This window comes from Myotis myotis, unplaced genomic scaffold (genome assembly GCF_014108235.1).
Source record: "Myotis myotis isolate mMyoMyo1 unplaced genomic scaffold, mMyoMyo1.p scaffold_m19_p_3, whole genome shotgun sequence".
NCBI classification, from domain to species: Eukaryota; Metazoa; Chordata; class Mammalia; order Chiroptera; family Vespertilionidae; genus Myotis; species Myotis myotis.
In genome coordinates, this window is record NW_023416335.1 from 10,496,660 (window position 1) to 10,518,331 (window position 21,672).

The 21,672-nt window shown below is 40.6% G+C and overlaps 1 protein-coding gene across 2 annotated transcripts in view; it reads right to left on the reverse strand.

The window, feature by feature from the left end:
• Nucleotides 1–951: 951 nt before the first annotated feature.
• Nucleotides 952–21,672, reverse strand: part of SLC7A2 (solute carrier family 7 member 2) — a 51,691-nt gene continuing 30,970 nt past the window's right edge. Inside the window, exons 3-12 of one of the 2 annotated variants that reach the window (XM_036299576.1) lie at nt 21,494–21,649; nt 17,918–18,083; nt 16,571–16,704; nt 15,166–15,388; nt 13,271–13,410; nt 10,976–11,078; nt 9,943–10,148; nt 8,171–8,337; nt 7,338–7,446; nt 952–5,854 (exon numbers count right to left, since the gene is read on the reverse strand). In XM_036299576.1, coding sequence (XP_036155469.1) covers nt 5,658–5,854; nt 7,338–7,446; nt 8,171–8,337; nt 9,943–10,148; nt 10,976–11,078; nt 13,271–13,410; nt 15,166–15,388; nt 16,571–16,704; nt 17,918–18,083; nt 21,494–21,649 — 1,601 coding nt within the window. In that variant the 3' untranslated portion in view covers nt 952–5,657. Of the gene's footprint in view, nt 5,855–7,337; nt 7,447–8,170; nt 8,338–9,942; nt 10,149–10,975; nt 11,079–12,869; nt 13,007–13,270; nt 13,411–15,165; nt 15,389–16,570; nt 16,705–17,917; nt 18,084–21,493; nt 21,650–21,672 lie in introns of both variants that reach the window. The other variant, XM_036299575.1, reaches the window with a different exon arrangement.

Below are 21,672 nucleotides of genomic sequence, written 5' to 3' on the forward strand. Positions count from 1 at the left end.
TTGGCAAATACCTTGCTGTTTCAGCTTGGTTTTCAATGCTGGCTTAATTTATCTTGAAGTTTTTAAATCAACATGGCGTTCCCTCCAACCTATTAGAATGAACAGCAATTCAGTATATACGCAAAGACATGTCAAAATTAAACAAGCTAATTTAAGAGATTTTCGAGATAACTTGAGCCACTGCCAGAAAGCCCTTTGACTCCTCCCTCCAAGAGGGTAACTAGGATTGAAGTCAGTAAGTATTTATTCACTACACTGTAAAAATCTGCTTAGTTATAGAGAACTGATCGCCGATTAAAGGCTATGATTTGGTCAGGGAAACATTGAGGAGCTTCTCACACACAAAAGCAATGTCAGAGAGATTGGTCCATTAAAGGGCAGTGGTGGGTCTCGAGTGGTCCTGGGGTGGTATGCTTCAGGAGCAACTGATCTTTTCTGGAAGGTGCCATGAGGACTGAGCATGTGTAAAGGCATTTCTTTTATCTGATAGGACTTGGTTAGTCACACAGTAAGCCCTCGGCTTCCCACTGAGTAGTATTAACAATGTCATTATTTCAACTTAGATTGTATTATATTTCTGAGCTTTAAAGATTCCCAAATTTTTTTAAAAAAGGATTTTTTTGCCCTGGCTGGTTTGGCTCAGTGGATGAGGCATCAGCCTGCGGACTGAAGGATCCTGGTTCGGTTCCGGTCAGGGGCACATGCCCAGACTGCAGGCTTGATCCCCATCAGGAGGCAGCCAATTGATGTTTCTCTCTCATCATTGATGTTTCTCTCTCTCTGTCCCTCTCCCTTCCTCTCTGAAATCAATACATATATATATATGTGTGTGTGTGTGTGTGTATATATATATATATATGTGTGTGTGTGTGTGTGTGTATAATGCATTTTAAATTAGGTAAGTGTGAAATGTAGACTTCGGTTTGTGTGATACACATGCATACAACATTATTACAAGATGTATTAAAATTTATTTAAAAAATACATGGTCACATTAGAAAGCCTATTTTACAGTGGTAAAGCAGCAACAGTTTTCATTTATTACAAATTCTAAAAAATAATCCAACTTCATAAGTAAAAAGGAACGCTGATTATCATTAAAAACATTTAACTTTAAAATTACCTACTCAACAAACACATCTTTACATTCTCACAAATCTGATGCATCTGTTGGTTTTTACAGACACAGAATTTCTGTAGGGTTTGGGGCCCTATCTACAGTTTCTATTGAGTACAATGGTAACAAGATAAAGCAATAGAACAACTGGGCACCCCTGGTGGACACAAAGATGAAGAGCCTGTTAACCAGGCATGGGCCAGAGGCACCACCCTGTTGGTCATACAAGGTGCTTCATCAACTGAACCTTGGCCCATGCAGTTCCACCCAAGGCTGTCAGTGGCAGTCCAGGGATTGCAGTAAGCCACGCCCTATGGTGCCAGTTCCAGGAAGCAGCCATCCCTCCTGTGAGACACAGAGGTTCCTTCGTCCTGATCATTTACCTTGATGCACTAGTGGGGTATTTGGAACTGATATTGTGGACCGCAAACTACCTTACTTTCATGTGAAGTCTTTTACTTCATATACTCCCCTGTCATGCCAAGACCCCACCCAACAGGTAGCTATGGACGCCCGTACTTTGCAGGCTGCATGATCCTGGAACCAGCCCAGGGTCCTGGTTTATGATCCCCACGGGGCCCCAGTGGTCAGTGACGGCTCTTTAAGACCAGAGATTGTGTCCGTGGCCCCAGCCATAGTGAATAAAAGCTAAGTAGAGTGCTCCCAGCAAATAGGGTTGCCAACTGGGTTGAGCCACAGCCAGCCCATGCATTTGAAATCAGTAAGACTAAACTGTGTACATATATAAACAATAATGAATGTTACAAAAACCAACAACGAAACCAACAACCACAACAATAACAGAGAAGGCCTCTTAAAACCCAGAACACAGAAAGCCATTTAAAAATGTTTAAACATAATTATATGAGGGGGGGGGAAAAAAACACAAAAACCCAACACAGCTGAACAACAAAGGCAAGCAACCTTACTTCCAAATCTACATTAAAAAATGACCTGTGCTGGCATCATGCACTACCTGCACTTGGGTACATTTCCCCTGGATGGGTTAGGACATGTTAGAGAAGGAAAGTAGAAAATATACAGAGAAGGAAGGCACTATTGTATTTTGGCACTAGTAAAAACTCAAATCCACACTAATCTTGTTAATTTTCATACTCCATGATGTGCAATCCAACCCTTTAAAATTCTGTGGAAACTATATTGCTGGTGTTAACTTGAAGCACATCAGGAGAAATCAGGCAGAGAACGCTGTGAGCAACCGCACAGGGAAGGGAGAGGTGGGACCGGGCACAACTTTATCACGTGGTTTGTAATCTGGAATCTGGCCCCGGTTTAAGAGGAAAGAAGATAAGGCCGACCGCTCCCTGCGGCATTCTCAGCAGTGGAGGGTGAGCCCTGTCCCTTATTCTCCTTGCTAAGCATTCCAATACGTGAGAAAACAACTTGATGAGTATAGATTCGAATTCCAAATATTGTAACAACTACCTGCAAATTCAATAATATTTTGGCTAATATTTAAAATCTTTTTTTCCCCAGGAAAATGAAGAGGCTCTTGTCTTTTGAAGGAAGACAATTCTGAAATGAGTATGTTACATCAACTATGGCTGGTAATAGTCAAGTTTTACATATATATATATATATATATATATATATATATATATATATATAATCTCAACATTAGTTTTCTTATAATGTACATACCCCAAATGATGTTCTGGACTTAGTTTATCCTGATATTTGTCTCTGGGGAAAATGTGACTATGCAATGATCTACATTTCAGTATACATCAAAAGCTCTAATATAAGTTTTCTCATAAATAATTTTTAAACTTGAATCTGCACAGCCACCTTGTTAAATGTAGGGTAGGAATGACCTTTGCATGGCCATTCACAAACCATCTTCTCTTTTAAAAGAGTATACAAATATTTTCAGTGAAGAAGTTTCTCACTGAAAATATCAAGAGAACATATTTACTAGTGCAAAAAAAAAAAAAAAGGAAAGTAATGTAAGCTGTTTTTAGGCACTCCCAGTTAAGAGGATGTGTATATGTACTTTTTGATTTCTGGAGAGGATTTCACAGAAGTGTGATTAATGACTAGTGAAATCCACAAAACACACTTTGGTGATCCTAAGAAAGGAAAAACAACATTTTGTTCAAAAGGTTATAGTGCAAGTGGAGGAACAGGGAGGTGGTACCAGCACTGGCAGTACCAGCTTTTCCTAGATGTACCAGGACAGAGATGCAGAAAAGGTACCACAGAGACAAGTAAACAGAAGCACCCTAATGTGCCTACCCTCCTCCATTTCAGATTAGAAAGCACCTGTTACAATGAACTAGAGTTTAGTGATTTCGTCTTAGAAACATTATAAATATCGCTTTCTTAAGAATCTATCTATAGAAAATATCATCTATATAAAATCACTGTGCATTTCAAAATACTTTAAAACCTAAACATTGTATATAAGCATACCCATCAATACAAAACATTATATTTTCTCTACATCAGTTGGGTGTTTTTTTTTTTATCCACACAATGGTATTCTTTCCAAAGCCCATCATAAACCCAACTGACTTTTACACTCACATTTGAAATACGCAGACATACATATACATATATATATAATATATACACACTTGCACATACAGACACACGTTTGAGTCTTCAAAGGAAAAAAAACACAGTCACCGACAAAGCATCTCTACATAGACATTTGTGTTTGCAAAGTGTTTCAATGTGGAAAAGTAATTTTTAACTGAATTCTGCTTGTAAATGAACATGTGGGGCATAACAGTTTTAGCTGCCTATCACATTCTAAACAGATTTCTTGATTTTGTTACAACAAAAGAGTTAAATATTCATATAAGAAGTACCTCACGTTCTCTGTGTGGAGGGCCTATTCTAGATTGATAATGGGGTACAAGGGGTCCTCACGGCTCCGATAGCAAAGGTCTCCGAGCGTCGCTACAGTCCGTACAAGTCTCCTATACCACCTGCCTCTCCAGGGAAACACGCAGCTTGGAAGAGAATTCTCAGCCGCAGATTTTGCCATGAACACCCGGGAATTGTGGAATGTCAGTACTGAGTTCTATGTCAGGGACGCCAGGAGTCTAGCAGCCCAGAACCCAGGCTTTCTACCCGTTGGTTTGATATTTAACCACAACAAGGTCTTGGTTAGACAATTCGATCACGACTGGCTTTTTAATGGCATCAATACAATAACTGATCTCTTAGAAGGGCTGTCAGAAACGTTTTTCTTGTTTCTGGATGAGGCTGGCCAACTGGTGTGCTTGACAGCGCTTGTCCCGGGAATGCAACCCAGCTATACAAGTATTGAGCCTTTGCTCTCATCTGGTCGACCATTTAATGATTTGTAAGAAAAACAACTCATGAGAAGCAAATCACACTGCAGATAAACAGTCTATTATCAGAGAACCCTACAAAGTAAAATATGGTATTTAGAGAATCTTACAAAAAACAAATTATTTATTCATAGAAAGGTTACTGTCTTCTATAGCTTTAATTTGGTTAATTTTTTAACGTAAAGTTTTAAACAATCATGTATTTAGCCAAAATATTTTATTGGCCAACCACTGATAGAATACTGGAGCTTGTATGAATAGCTTTAGTGTGACCATTTAAAAATAAATGAAATTAAAAGTGCTAGACTACTATGGGGTGGGGAACGAAAAACATCCCTAAATGTTTCCAGAAGGAACAGCCAAATCAGACCTGAACGCCTTGAACTGAGCCAAATGCTCTCTAATATCTGAATAGGCACTTTAAAATTAGAACAGAGGAATTTCCCTTCTTTCATCCCTTCATCTTTTCCTCTTTTGCATGTAAGAATTTGCTACTGTAGCCCTCATCTCCAGGACAAGACAAAATAATGGTAGAAAGAGAGGAGTGAATTCTTTGTCTGATTCGTTTTTAAATAATGGGAAAAAGTATGAACCATTCCACCAGCTGTGTGATCTGGGAGACGCTATTGGCTTATTTTAAGTGACTTTTAGAACAAGGACGGAATTAAAAGTAATTTGTAACTTGGCATTTGTAAGTTACAGAACAGGCTCATGTCTTACCCCCGCCTCTTACTCCTAACCAATGACAGACTCCCAGATGAGGAACTGCATCTGTGGCCTGTTCTAAGTTGACATTAATGAAATCTAACAAGGAAAAGCAACAGTCATTTCCCTGACAATACCACGCACATACAAAACGCTCTTTGATTCAGTGATCACCTCCATTTCAGTATGTGTACCATGTGACCCCAAATCATGACAAACACTGGAAAAATGGAAAGCAATAGCAGTAAAACACCAACAACTTCTACCAACACAGACACACATGCACACACATACACACATGCACACACACTGGGGGATAGCACTAGGAGAGAGCTCAGGTTTCCCCAGGTGTAATCCACCACCTGAGGAGGTGCTGTCCAGGGGAGTATAAATTAGGGTGAACTATGTCTGCAGCAAACCCGTGACAAGTTAGCATGGTGATGACATCCTGCCGGTTTGCTCAGTGTAGGATACATACATTAAGACTATGACCTGTTCGGCTCCTACAAGCGTTAGCATTCGCTCGTCTTTTCATTGAGTATGAAAGGTAAACTGAGGTTTCTTTGGTGATGGTCATTTGCTTGAATGGCAGCTTTTTCTTTGGTTGCTGCGTTCATGTTGTCTGAATACGAGTCTTCATCATCATCTTCATCTCTTGAATTCCCCTCCAGGCTGTGTCGAATGCCGTAAGTGAAGTAAATCAGGAAACCTTTCAGAGAACAAAATATCAGTGTTTTAGGTGCGCCAGGAAACGACTGTTGGAACATGGACAATTTAAAACAAACTCAATAGGGCCTTTGCCTTCTCTTTCTGTGTCGCCAGGAGAGGCCAAATTCTGTGTCCAAAGCAAGTGTTTGTTAATAGCCATGCTGCTGGGGATTAGAAGAAAATGTTTTAAGGATCCTCAAAAAATAGTTTCTTACTTTTCTATATGGACATTTTGCTGGGCTTTCATGTTGTTGTTTTTAAGGATTGAGAGTTTTGGGTTGATGTGAAATGCATTATAATTTTCCGCTTTAACATTATGGGAAGTAGGCTACCAATTAGCATTTTGGCATGTCCAATGATCAGGAATGATTCTATTTCCTCTCCTGTCCTCAGCGGTCTAAAGATCCAGCCCTCCCTGTCCTCAGATAAAGGTACTACCATCACCATTTTACGGAAACTGAGGCACAAAACTAGGTCACCCAGATAAGCAATGGCAGAGCTGGATTCAAATCTAGAGAATCTGCCTCTGTAATTCATGCCTTCATCCAAGATCAAGTGTATGAGTGTGGGTGTGGGGGGATGGGCAAAACGGACTGAGGTTCGTTCTCCCATCAACTCAAGTGGGATTGGTGGCTGGCACTGAAAATAAGTTAATTTACAGCCAAAGCAAACACATACATACGTACACCAAAGTGAGTTACATTCATTCTTATTGAGCCAATGGGAGGACTGCCAAAAAGCATAAACCCAAGCTCCTCGGGCCACCAGAACCAATGCAGATTTACCTCTCATTTCTCACTACTTCAGCTCACATTTTGAAGGTGGTCGGTGCCCAGTGTTTGAGTTACAACAAACGTAAACTCGTAATTTCTACCTCAACCTTCACATAGGAAATTGAAGAAGTCAAAATGAAAAGCAAAGCGGTACAGATATAAATAAGCTTACTTGTGTAATTTAATGTTAAATCCCCTACAAGGCTCTAATAATAAGAAATGTAGATATCAGAAAAAATATTTACACACACACAATATATATATATATATATATATATATATATATATATATGTGTGTGTGTGTGTGTGTGTGTGTGTGTGTGTGTGTGTGTGTATGTATGTATTGCTATTAGCTCATTCAAAATGTCTCCAAAAATCCGCTGGCTCACTCTGGGATCAGAGTCTTTGGCTGCCATTTGTAAATTAGATAGATTCTTTGACATTTTGGGGCTTCATTTTTCTTATCTATCAAGTTGGAGGAAATAGAACCTCTGGGTTCTACAGCATTACTTGGAGACTTGAATTTTTAAAAGGCATCTGAAAACTTGTGGAAAAGCTAACACTCAGATGTTCTAAAAATTGGGAAAGGAAGAAATTGGGGGGGGGGGACTTTATTTCCAGGAAGGGGGAAGCGAGGCATTACTCCAATCACAGTGCAGAAATCAGAAAGAGAGAGCCAGGCTGAGGAAGCCGGAATATTAAAAGACCTACCAAGCGCCATCCAAATGCTAAATCTGATCCAAGTCTCCGCACTCAGCTGGACCATCAAGTAAATGTTCACCAGGATGCTGAACGCTGGCAGAAATGGTAAGCATGGGACCTAAGGGGGAAAAGCAGCTTCTTAAATACACTCTGATTTTTGGAAGCACATTCCGACGTGGTGGTAACCATTTGGCACAGTACACACTTTCGTTCTAAGTTTACAGTTTTACGAAAAGGACAACCCGAATAAAAAAGCACTCTTCTGAAGAGCACTAGGGGCGCATCCCAGGTTACACTGTTTCCTGCGGCCCAGCAACAGAGGAGGGGTCCAGCCTGTGAACACCGGCACCATCGCCGAGATGCAACTGGCTTTAAGGCTTAGTTCAGTTTGGGGTCGCGGGCTTCCCTGGGACATCAACAGGACACGCCTCTGTAACTGATACACATAGCATCTTGGGGGACACTCCCAGCTGAAACCTGCTCTTGGTTCCAATGGGACAGGATCATCTCATGTGCAGTGGAAGGGTTTCTGGAGGGAATGACCTTCCTGACAGGGTCCTGACTTTCTAAAACAAGATATTCTAATTACTCCTTTGACACTGTAGATTACTGGACAAGAAGTCTGTTTACTATTACGTATAATGTTGTGAGAGGGGCACCCTCAAGTTTTCGAAAATGGCAGCAACACAGCCAACGGAGGCAGAATACTTGGGGCAAAAAGGAACACCTCAAAGAATTGTGACACTCCTGTTCATTGGGTAACTTCATCGGAAGTGTTTTGTTTTGTTTTTAAAAAGAAACAACTCAGGAAAACTGGCGTCCAAGGGAGAATGCGCACATACCATGAAGGATACTTTATGCTGATTCTGGGGCTGCCTCCAGATGGTGAGGACAATGGCAATGCAGAGGACAAGAAACAGCACCAGGAGGGCCAGGCTCCACGCTTCCCGCCTGGCGATGGCCTGGACTCCGTACGTGGTCAGAATACTCAGGCCCAACACGAGGAAGGCTGCAAAGGAGATGCGTATGCGCAACAAAATCAGCACCCAAACTTCTTTCAGATGCCTCGGTTCACACAGTGCATTTTGATAAGATATCGAGTTCTTTACATATCTATTTTGCCAAATACTCAGGCTCTTCCTTTTCCTTGTGGGCAGCAAGGGCGGATTTCACTGACTGAAGCAATGCCACTTGCTTACTCGCGACTGTCTCCTCCTCAGAAAGTCAACCTCCCGCCAGCACGGCCTCTTGCTTTTCCAGCCCAGGTGCCACCTCGTCTGCTACCGTCTCAGACTCTACCACGTGGACTGATGGGCCATTGTCAGGGGTGGATACTGCCCTTTGTCCAAATGGGAAATGGCAAGTCTGCCCACTTTCAGCTGTTGTAAACACTAACCGCTAATGTAAACAAATACAGTATGACCTGCATCTTTTCTCCCTATTTCAGAGAGGGACATCGCCCCCACTGACCCTGTCTCTGACCATCAAGTCTGCATTAGGGGTCCCTCTGAGGTGCTCTCAGAGAAACCTGTACCTCCCCTAGCTTGCCACCAACCGTCCTGTGTTGTAAAGCCCGGTGAGTGCACCCATCTCTCTTGATATCCCAAATGCCCAGCAGAGTTCTGGACACATAGATGATGCTAAACAAATGTCACTGAAAATAGGAAAGATTATGTAACTGGGGGGAAGCAGACCGGCTTTTCTATACTGCCTCCCAGTCTCCTGGGTCCCAGTTCTGTGATTGGCAGGTGTACCTGGCCAAATGCTTTCACACAGGAAGCTCCCTAACAGCTAATGAAATGTACCAATTTTCTCCTAACCCTCTCACCTTATGAATTTCTTCCTGTCTGCTTCATCTACCAAATTATGAGAAATTTATCCTGCTAATATAAAGATGATCTCTCACCTGGCTGGGATGGCTCAGTATTTGAGCATCAACCTGTGAACCAGGAGGCCATGGTTCAATTCCCCATCAGGGCATATGCCCGGGTTGTGGGCTTGATCCCCAATAGGAGGCATGCAGAAGCTGATCAATGATTATCTCTCATCATTAATGTTTCTATCTCTCTCTCCCTCTCCCTTCCTCTCTTAAATCAATAAAATATACAAAAAAAATAAAAATATAAAAGAATGATCTCAAGTCTAGTGACCCACTGGGTCAGCGGTTCTCAACCTGTGGGTTGCGACCCCTTTGGGGGTCGAATGACCCTTTCACAGGGGTCGCCTAAGACCATCGGAAAACACATATATAATTACATATTGTTTTTGTGATTAATCACTATGCTTTAATTATGTTCAATTTGTAACAATGAAAATACATCCTGCATATCAGATATTTACATGACGATTCATAACAGTAGCAAAATTACCGTTATGAAGTAGCAACGAAAATAATTTTATGGTTGGGGGTCACCACAACATGAGGAACTGTATTAAAGGGCCGCGGCATTAGGAAGGTTGAGAACCACTGCCCTAGATGGACATTTCAGGGCTCCAGGAAGTTGCTAATCAGGTCTAGAGTAACAGGAGGCCCTGTGTCCTCTCTCACATCCCACCTGCTCCATCTACACACGCCTGCTGGGCCTTTCTAATGCACACAGTGGGGAGGACTTACCCAGGAATCCTACCAGGAAGCTCACGAGAGAAGCCGACTGCTTTGTGGGCAGAGCCGAGGGGCTGAAGAGGGTCTGCAGGCTGAAACCGGGTCCCTGCAGCATGGTGACCTGGGACGCGCTTTCCGAGTCCGCCCCGGCGCACGACTCCAGAGCTTCTTTCTCAGGAGAGTATCTGGGCTGCTCGTACGACAGACTGGGCTGGTACCTGTCCCCAGATAAACGTGGCTGTCTTGATTCTCAAAGAGACACTCAGTCCCAATGAAACAAGCTCCTGGGACTCTCAGCGAGACATGGGACAGTGCCACAGCTGGGGCAGCCCCTGAGCGTGCAGTCAGAACACAGTCCCACTCAGTATGACATTTGCAGCTACTCTGAGTTTCCTTTGATGGCCATTGAATTAGAAAGTTATATATTAGATGCAGAAGAGACTTAGTTTCAAATGAGGCAACTGTGGTAACAGGATGATTATTATGAAAATATCTATGCCCCAAGGAGACGTTCACGAAAACAGCACAGGAACTCCGGTTAAGTATCAGCGAAGCATAGTATTTTTAAGTGTCTTTATACATTACCAGAGGCCCGGTGGGGTCCCTCGGCCTGGCCAGTGATGGGGGTGGCAGGAGGGGGGAGGGGCTGCAGGAGGTTGGCCTTCAGGCCGGGGAGAGGGGCCATGGGAGGTGGGCTGTGGGAGCGCACTGACCACCAGGGGGCAACTCCTGCATTAAGCGTCTGCCCCCCTGGTGGTCAGTGTGCGTTATAGTGACCAGTCGACCAGTTTGTTCAGTTGTTTGGTCACTTAGGCTTTTATATATAGATGGAAACCTGCCGTTCACATAGAATTGGGCCAACCCAACTCTTGCTAATTATCAATTGTATTTGATTCTTGGCTAAGGACCAATACTTTATATTGATGTCTGTATGCCCATAGCCTCTCACTCTGAGACTGCTAACTCCTAGGAAGCAGGGGTGGTGAGCTCTCACTTCCTTTATTTCCACACCCTCCAGAACCTTCTCACGGCAAGGACGGCTCACCTGAGGATGAGGACGCAGGCTGCGACCAGAGAATAGGCCAGGAGAGTGCCGATGGACATCATGTCCACGAGTGCCTTCAGGTCAAAAAGAAACGCCATCACCGCTATGGAGGAACAAAAAGGATGGTGAAGGGAACGGCCTAGGATAAAATTCCGTAAAGCTGATAACTGACTCACATTTTGGTTGTTGTTTTAGTACCAATGATAAGCCAAACAAAGCATATAAATTATATTTCTCACAATTAATAGGATGTTTTTTTGGATCATATAAACTGCTAACAAAACTTCAAAACCCCTCAGTTATCAGATTGATAACTACTACTTTGATTATTAAAAACCATCTACTTTGATTACTTTAAAAAATATTGGCCTCAATGTGCTGGTAAGAATCACAGCTGGCCAAAATAAGATGGCCAAGACAGAAGGACATAATTAAGAAGGACAGATCCCTACAAGCATTCTGATCTAATTAAAAATCAAGCACAGTAAGATGGGAGTATGAAATAAAAATATTGAAAAAAAGCCTCTTGTTACAATTATCTCCTTTTAATTATTAATTTTAATATCTTGTTATACTGCCAAATTAAATTCTTCCTGAAGAAGAATAAATTTTTTAAAATTCTGAATATACAGTATATCTATAATATACAAAATTCTGAAAATAACTGGACAAAGTTCTGCTGGAAAAAAGTTTTCATGGAGTTAATAAAATATGTGATCCTTTGCCATGATTTTGAACTACAATATCATAAGGCACCGTTTAATAATAAAATAGGCTGCAGATTATCTAGTACAACTTTCATTTATGGTGCAGAGATCAGAAGTGACTCAACCTTCCAATGTTTCCTAATGAAGTGCCAAATCCATGAGAAAATATATACAAAGTGAAGCTGTTTAGACAAATACTTTCTGTCTCTGAAAAAACAAACAAAAAACACCAACCCATTTCACTCAAAATTAAACATGAGCATCCCTGCCCTAACTTCCCAACAATTTAGAGCCTCAACAAAATTAGCATTTGTGGTTTGGATTTCTACAACACCAAGACAGTTTATCATTTTATCCATAAAGCTTGCTACACTCTCTCTCTTGATTCTTGTAATAGGACCTTTAAGGCCATTGTCTTGATCTGTAGAATACCTAAAAATTACTGCAATAAAATCTGGCCAAAGGCTTTTGACATGGCTATCATGACATGCCAAAAAGTAAGCTTCTGGGGTTCTTGCACATGATTTAGGTACCAAAACGGCTGAAAGGAGAAACGGATTCCTCATGGGGTTTGGTGACCGAGAGAACAGGGCTGCCCCAGGAAGCGGGTCGGTCATCTGCCATTCTAACAGCAGTGACTACCACAGCCAAGTACCAATCATCTTGGACATTCTTTATGCTTCATTAAGAATGGGTGAGCTTCAGCTTTTCAAAAAACCCTATGTTCCTTTACCAATATTCAGCTTAAATCCTGGACAAACAAGGAAATACTACATAATTATTTTTACTAGTAATCAATATGTCCAAAATTAAGTAATTGTTCTTTAATTAAAATTTGGTGTGTCAGCAATACAATTTTATGTGCTGATTCAATCTGAAAAGCATTTAATACCTGATATATAGTGAACAACCATTATAACCCTTTGCACATTTGTTAGAAGCCCCAAAGGTTAAAGAAATAAAATGGCAAAAAAAAAAAAAAAATCCCAAAGGGTTGATTACGAATGAATTTCAGGAAACCGCTGCCACCACGATTTTCAGGTGTCTTCCCAATGCCCATACTATCATTTCTCAGTGATTTTGTTCGTAACTTACATGCACAGCAAGCAGACCCTCCTTGTAAGTCCATGCATGCGCACAAAATGTTCAAGTCCAACATGGAAGAAGCCTATGTTTGGAAAGCTTACCAGAAATGACCCCTGCGGTCAGTGTGGCAGCAACTGGTGACTGCCTCTTACTCAGTTTGGCAAGAAATCTAAAGAGTAAGCCATCCCGGGCCATGGCAAACAGAATTCGGGGTAAAGGAAACATAGAGCCCAGAAGACTAGAACAGAAAAATTCATAATCCATGTGAGTTATTACAAGCATTTTTCTAGACAGGTAGATACAAAGTACAGACTGGACACACTAAAGTGCAGAACCAACCTATGCCAAAAAAAATCCAATCTAGGAAACATCTGCAAACAAGTTATTGATCTTCATGTGAATCAAAACAGAAAACCACCTAAGTTTTCATACTTTTTCAGAATCCTTGATGAAAAAAGACCCCCCCCACCCCTTTTCTTAATAAAAGTTAACTCTCTCTCACCTGCCACCGCACCCGATGATAAAGTAGCAATTATTGGTGTCTTCGTTTTGGAATTGATTTGAGCTAGACATTTGAAAAGCAACCCATCCTCCGCCATAGCATAGATTACACGAGGCATTGGGAAAATGCATCCAAGAAGACTGAATAAAAAGCAAACACATGCAGTATGGCAAACACATTCATGCACGATTATATCCCAGATCTCAAATTAAGCAATTGTATAAAACGCAGCACACAGCTATGATTATGAAGTCTTGTTATTCTTAAAATTATGATTGGGCCTTTAAAAACATTGCCAATGTTTACCACTGTGCACTTACTATTCTGTTGCAGATATCTGCACAGCACAATGATCAGACTAACAATAATGCAATAATTTGTGCATGCCCATGATTATTACTGAATTAAAACTAAAAATTAAGACTTAACAAGAAAAACAAAGCAATCATATCATTAAGACATTTTAATGGCAATAACTCAGGAAATAAAATTCCTAAATTGACATGTCATTTTAAAAAGAGATTAAGTAATTTGATTCATAGAATAGCCCCTTCATTTATTGAATAATTATATATTTATCTTACCATTATTTTTCCTCATGTAGCCTGATCTTTGATCAAATTAGTAATAATTCCCAGGATTACAAGATAATCAAGACTGTAAAATTAGTGCATAGATATAGCTATGATTAAAAGTTTAAGAAAACTTTAGATACTTCAGAAAAACCTGTATGTTTACTGGCTACACCATTCCATATATGGCTTGGTTGTGAAAAAGAACCATTTAAGAGAAAATGAGTAAAATGTTTTCTTTTAAAAAATCCATCTTCTTTATTTTTAATAAAGCTGGGTTGAAGTTGGCCACAGTGAATCTGGGTCCGTCTCTTCTAAGACTGGTTGGCAAGATATCATCAGAGTTCAGATTTTTGAAACTATTCAGAATAAACCTTATTGTTAGCAGATGGCTAAGAAACCAATGGGAGTAATTTCTAATTGCTACTTCATATTATCTTGAATAGAAAGTAAAATAGATTTGAGGGGGAAAAGGCTAAGCTGATAAATTATATGAAATATTTCTTCATTCAATATCAAACTTTAATTATTTTTACTTTAAAAAATTAGTAATCAGGCAGAGATAAATTTTCTCTGTGTAAGAATGCTCTACTACACAGCACAGTATAAAACTAGAATGAAGTATCTTATGATCACAATTTAAAATATGAGTAGTCAGGAAACCTGGGAAATGAATTCAGAAGTGTTAAAACAAGCGGCTACTGAAAATCCAAACACTTGAGATTCAACTACCCTTTCATTTTCGCATAGATATTACACAAATTTCCACCATGAATTTGAGAAGGGTCATTTCTTTCTCCAGACCAAGTCCACTTTGATCAATGCTACGTGGAAAAGTCTCAGTGTTTCCCAATAAAAAAGCACATTACATTTAACAATGCCATAGCGTACGGCTTCCATGCTCATGGACTTGAGGTTACTTTAAAAGACAATATCAAGTCTGCACCTAGGGTTTCAATTGTCTGGGCCAGCATGGAAACATACTAGTATAAGCACCCTAAAGTTTGATAATACACACATATATGAATACGTGTGACACATATGTATATGCATGTGGATGCCTATCTCAATCCTGTATTGTATTTTTGCTGAAGCTTGGACCAGCATTATCTTGAGAAACTGACTCTTGACTGATGAGGGAAAAAGACTTTATCACTTAAGATAAAGATAGCAGTTCTGGGCAAACTATTCAGAGAATACATAGCTGCATAATCTGTTCCTGAAATCAGGATTATTTTAGAAACACACAAAAGGAATTCTTAAACATGGACTACACTTTGCAGAAATCCAAACAGCCCCTGCCCCGGGGGCAATGCAATGTACCTTGCTGACAGCGCACAGAGGGAGCCCGCAGCCACGACGTATTTGGCGGGACCCCATCCAACGTACTCAAATGCTACAGGAAGGGGGCTCTTTTCATCGAGGAGGTAGTAAGGCATCATAAGTGTTAAGGCTGCAGAGACCCCAAAATAGGCCATGAAGCAAACAAGCAGAGAAGTCACAATTCCGATAGGAATAGCTTTCTGAGGGTTCCGGACCTCTTCACCTAAGGAAACATAAAAGGTTCCAGCGTTGAATAAAACATGAATAGGTAAGCCATGCGTTTTCCTCCTCCTCCATGGTCATTCTACTCTGCTTTTATCCCTTCCGTGTTCTCAGCCTATTCTACACGAAATTCTCTCTCCTCTCAAGGATACTCGGCTATCACATAAAAGTCCAATTCCAGAAAGAAAAAACTGGGTATACCAACACTATTAAATGATTAGTGGTAGGTAGGCAGTCTGAATCCATTTTGAAACGATTCACCCACAGAGATTAAACGCCTGTCCTGTCATTCTGTAGGCCCTTAAATATGAAGGCCTCAGATAAACTTCTACCCAATCCACCTACTTTATAGTAAACTCTAGTTTCAATAGAAAATAGAACACTTTGGGTCCTTCTGATAAGACTTGGCATTTGAAGCATCCAAAGCACGATAGATGATAAGCCAGGCAAAAAATATGAACCCAGAGTAGACACTTGGAGAGTGATTCTGACCTGATAATATCCTTGTGTAAGATAAAGAGGACAGAATGATCACAATATATTGTCCTAATAGAGAAGAGATCATTTAAGAGTGTAATTATCGCCAATACTGGTTTGGCTCAGTGGATAGAGCGTCGGCCTGCGGACTGAAAGGTCCCAGGTTCGATTCCGGTCAAGGGCATGTACCTGGGTTGCCGGCATATCCCCAGTAGGCGATGTGCAGGAGGCAGCTGATCGATGTTTCTCATCGATGTTTCTAACTCTCTATCTCTCTCCCTTCCTCTCTGTAAAAAATCAATAAAATATATTTTTTAAAAAAAGTGTAATTATCATTGGTTACTCACTGTGAGAGCACATCCAGTTAGAAGGTTGAGGATAGGAATTATGACTAACATCTATAAAGAATTGGACAGCTTGCAAAATGTTTTTATATGTATTCTCTCAAAGGATGTATGTATCTTAGGTAACCTGCATAACATCTGAGGGGCAGGCACCACTCTCCCAATTTTACCAACATGGACACCAAGGCTCAGGTTGTTTCACACAGTTTCTTTTTGTCACATACAGCAGGTGTCACAACTGGGTCTGGAACCCGGTCCAAATCCCATTCTCTTTCCTGGACCCTCTGCTGCCACCCATGGGTACTCATGTGGTACAAAGAGCCCCCTCTCCCTTCTACCTGGAGCCAGGACTCTGCTCTTACCAGTTGTTGCAATGCAGTCAAATCCCACAAAGGCATAAAAGCAGGTTGCAGCCCCGGCCAACGTTCCCGAAATGCCGTACGGCATGAAGCCACCGGCCCCGTAGAGACTTGTTCCATTTTCAGAAGGTGGCTCTCTAAGGGGGAGAACAAACGTCGCAAAGTCATTTTCATAGGACACTGCTTCTGGTGATGTGTCTGAACCGGCCTCCTCAGGAGGCTGTGTGCTCATCAGCTCTGAAGCTGATTCACGAAGAGCAAACCCTGATTCTCTGACTCTGTCCTAGAGAACACAGCGGTACCCCCAACAACAGCATCCTCTCGGGGGTACCAACACTGATCTTGGTCAGAGGCTGACTGACAGCAGGAGCCGCGGCCCAGACCCCCTCTGGCTGGAACTCACAGCCAGGCAGGACCTTGAGAACAGACAATCTATCTAGAGACCCTGATCTGAAATAAAGTCAGGACACTTCCTCTTCTTATGGACAGTTGGGCAGCAGTGAAAAATTCACTACAAAGACATCTGAAAAGGTGACATAGAATTCTCTCGACATGATTAACAATACTAAAGTTGAACATGTCCTTGCATGTTAAAAACTGTATAAAACCAGAGGATATAATTTTTTTGCTTCATCAGAGCGACTACTAACAACTCATGTAAAGAAACACAGGTAGATATACCTCACTCTATATAATCGATACTTTTGTAATCTTATTTTACATGCACAAGTGAGAATTATGATTAAATACACCTCAGAATAAAACCTTTTCTATATTATTATTTACTTAATTTTTGAGAATATCTAGTTTAAAGTGAAATGCAAGGACAAGTCTGCTTATGCAACTAATCACATTCTCCAAAAAACAAGGCCTGAAATTCACTACAAGGCTGGAAAGATGCAAGGAAACCGAATGGTGGTCCCAACAGGCAAACTAAAGGATGAAGGATTCATGATTCAAAAATACTCCTTGTTATGCAGAGGTAGCAAACCTTTGGGAGAAATAAAAGCATTCTCCCAGGGGTTAGAGTCTCCCTTTCCCTCCCCTCACCCTGGAGCAGAGCGTGAGAACCAGCAGCTGCATGGCTTCCCCAGCGGCTCAATGGTGAGCACACCTCTGCATTCATGTCTGCAGGGCAGGGCGGGCAGGGGCGGGGGTGGGGGTGAGGAGTGAGCAGGAGGAAGAGTCTTGGAATAGAACAGACCCTCAGAAAGGTCTCCAGAGCAAAAAGCTTCTAGAACCATTGTTCTAGAAAAAAGGTAACATAGATAAGACACACGTGAGTAAATTAAAAAAAAACAACACCCAAGAAAAAAAGAACAAGAGGAGGAAAAACCCCCAATATTTTACCTGGCAGTTGCTGATATATTCTTGAGAAATTCTTCACTAATCTTCCAGTTGGCCACGTTTCCTTTCACAAACCCAGCAATCATAACAAAGAGAAGGACCAGGATGTTGACAGCTGTGAAGATTTTGTTCACCCAAGCAGACTCTTTTACCCCGAAAGATAGAAGACCTATGGGAAAAGAAAGGGCGTGTTAAGTCTGACCTAAGCTCTAGGAGAGGCAACGGCTTTTTGAGGCAGTTCCCGGCGTTAGGATGTTATTCACCAGCATTCACATATTTAAGTCCTATTCATCCCTTTCTGTTGTGAGTTCTTACTCGCTGGCCTAACTAAGACACAGTATCTCTGAATTCAACCAACCAGAAGGCAGATGTGCTCACAGCTACAAGACACCACACCAGCCTAGAAACAGACAAATCTCATCACCTTGGCTATTACTACCAATGGGCAGCTAGAGGTAAAGTAACATAGTTTTCATGAAATGCCGTTCTAAAGCCATTTCAAGGTTAATTAAGCTGCAAAATTTTGAAGGTAAAAGCTCAATCATATGTCTGCCTCATATTTACTACACACATAAACAAAAACAATTCTTTAATTGTCATGTCCCAAAGATAGTTAGGTCGATCCTCATTTTTACAGTTTTATTTCATATTCTGATTGTAAAAGTAATCAATTTCCTATCCAAGTAATTCGAAGACACAGACAACATATAAAGGAAGTAAAATCAAGTGTAATCTCCTGTCCAGAATTTTGTGCGCGCGCGCGCACACACACACACACACACACATCTCCATGCCAACAAATACATTTTTAAAAATATTTTTTCATTGATTTCAGAGAGGAAGGGAGAGGGAGAAAGAGAGAGAATCATCAATGATGAGAGAGAATCATTGACTGGCTGCCTCCTCCACACCCCACACTGGGGATTGAGCCTACAACCCAGGCATATGCCCTTGACTGGAATCAAACCTGGGACCATTCAGTTCACAGGCCAACGCTCTATCCACTGAGCCAAATCAGCTAGGGAAACAAATACATTTCTAATGGCCACATACTCTCCCTCTATATGGAGACACTGCACTTTAATCACTTATTTAGAGACAACCAGGACACTTTAGTTTCTTACTACTATAAACAGTATTGACATAAATATCTTTTGACACTTTCTAATTATTTCTTGACAATAATTTTCTAAAAGTTAATATTGTATCAAGGCCATGTACTTTTATACAAGGCTTTTGGCTCATATTATCAAAATATTCTCTATAATGTTTGGCCCACTTTAAATTGCCCATTTTTTTCTGTTAGGCTATTCTTATTCATATTGATTTTTAAGATGTATTTATATAACAATAACGCTATAACCTCTCTATCATGTATTACCTCGTTTTTCCCAGTTTATCATTTGCTTTTAATATTAATGTTTTAGAATATAAAGTTTTCCTTTTTAGTTTCTACCTTTAGATTTTCCCTACTATTAATCCCCAAAGCATTGACCTTTGTATTCTAGCATTTTTGTGATTATATTTATATCTTTAATCCACCTTATATAGATATGAATAAGTATAATCAAATAAAATTTATTTTTCACTTTTGAGGAAATTATTGAGATGAAAGGATTAGGCCCTATGTTTACTTGCTTCTTTCTCATCGACACACCCCTCATCTAGTAAGCACAACTCTACAAGTAGAGATGAGAGAAGCCAAATTTCATTCCTCTTCCTTTAGAATTCCAAGAATTTACACTAATATAACTACATTAACAACATAAAGGAAAATTGTATAGTCAGTAGAACTATGACTCTGTAACTCCCTGTCAGCTCAGGAACCACTATACACCTAGGAAATATACATGATGCTCCATGCCACTATACACACTGGAAAGTAGCAAAGCCACTGTCATGCCCTAGAAAATTTCCCCAATACCCCACGTGCCCTCTCTATTCTGAGATCCCCATCTCCAGCCAGTAGATTAGAGAGCAATAAATATCTCATCCAAATATTGCATAAGCTTTCCTTGGGCCCTTAAGAAGTAACAGCTTCAGTTGCCAAGATATTTGGTATCACACTATGAATAAAGATTTGTAATAGGGGGTTTTGATCTTCAAAGATTCTAAGAACAATGTTCGCTTGTAAGTTTAGCCTCTATTTAAAGTTAAGACACGATAGTCAAGAACTCCACAAAAAAGGCAAGCCAAGGCCTGTGTCTTGCTGTGGAATTTAGTGATCCTAACTGTGTCATAGCTACATGCTTCTCATTGTTTAGAGATTACAGCTGACTACTTTAAGTTCATTGAAACCATCCCTAAATAAAATATGATCTAACTAATTCATGTTACCTAGGCTGTTCAGAAACCAAAACAAAATCTATCACCTGTTGAAAAACAATTAATGTGATTTTTCTTGATATTAGAGCAAAATGCCAAATATTTTAGATCTATAATTGTTGTTCATACCCCTAGCCCTATCCCTTTACAACACATTTCATAACAACCAACTTTTAAAGGGTAAAGCTATTTTAAAGACTATATAACTTTTACAAGTAAACATTCATTATAGAATGTGTGTAACCAAGGAAGAACAGAGTTAGAGAGAAGGTTGGCTAGGACAGCAAGGGGCAGATTACCAGTGCATATCAAGTAGGAAGTGGAAAAAAGGTGGATTTTATTCTTAGTGCAATCCTTGATGGGTTTTAGCAGGAATGCAGGCAGGGATTACAATCAAAATAGAAAATGTTCAAATAGTTAAAAACAAGCAAACATAAGGGGACAGCAGGGATTAACTATGCCTACAAAGCAAAACCGCCTTCCATATAAGTGCTTACTAGGTACCAAGCAGGAAGCCTGTACAAGAGAAACACTGGTATCTATGGATGAGCAAACTGAATCATGGAAAAATGAAGTCACTCAATGTTCGAAAGACTCTAAGTGGTAGAGTAGAAGGAGAAACCTGGCTTCTCTGACCCTATTCCCTGTGCCCTTCTAAACCACTATGCCACAGTGCTGGTGAAAACAACCCTAGTACCAAGAATGTTTGCCTATATGATGTCTACACCAAAAAATAACAGGAAAAGAACAAAAAAATCAAAACAAACAAACAAAAACACCGCCGAAAAGAACCCACCAGATGCCTACAATATATAGAGAATGGCACGAATGGAAAGACAGAGTTTCTTTTAGAAATAGTATGCTTGTAGATATCCTCAATTGTATATAACAAGATGAAATAATGCCAAATATTATACATTCTCCCTTACTGAAACTTCACTGCCATTTCTGCAACTCTCCAATGAGTATTATAAGTTTGATGGGCCTCCTGCTATTATTTAGTGCATTCCAAGTGCCATGAACATGAAAGTGCTATTTCTACCACTCGACACAATTCAGATGTCTTTTTGAAGCATGCCTATCACCTAAGATAACATGGGATTCTAGCCAGGCCCACAGACCTCCAATGACAATCTAAGTGTAGAAATATGCTGCCTGGTCTGGGGAACGCAGGCCCCCATTTCAGTGGTAATCTACTTTCCTGGGACAATTAGTCTAGCTCAATGTAGGGAGGAGTGTCACTGGTTTTCTTACCTGATAGGAGCAATATGAGGAAGACAGCAAAGAAGTCCGGATACTCTGCAAGGCCGGTATAATTGATATTGAAGTACGTCCTGAAAAACTGGCCAATCTGTTTGTTCAGAAGTTCATCAAAGGTGCCACTCCAAGCTCTTGCAACACTTGATGTACCTTCCCAAAACACAGGACATTCA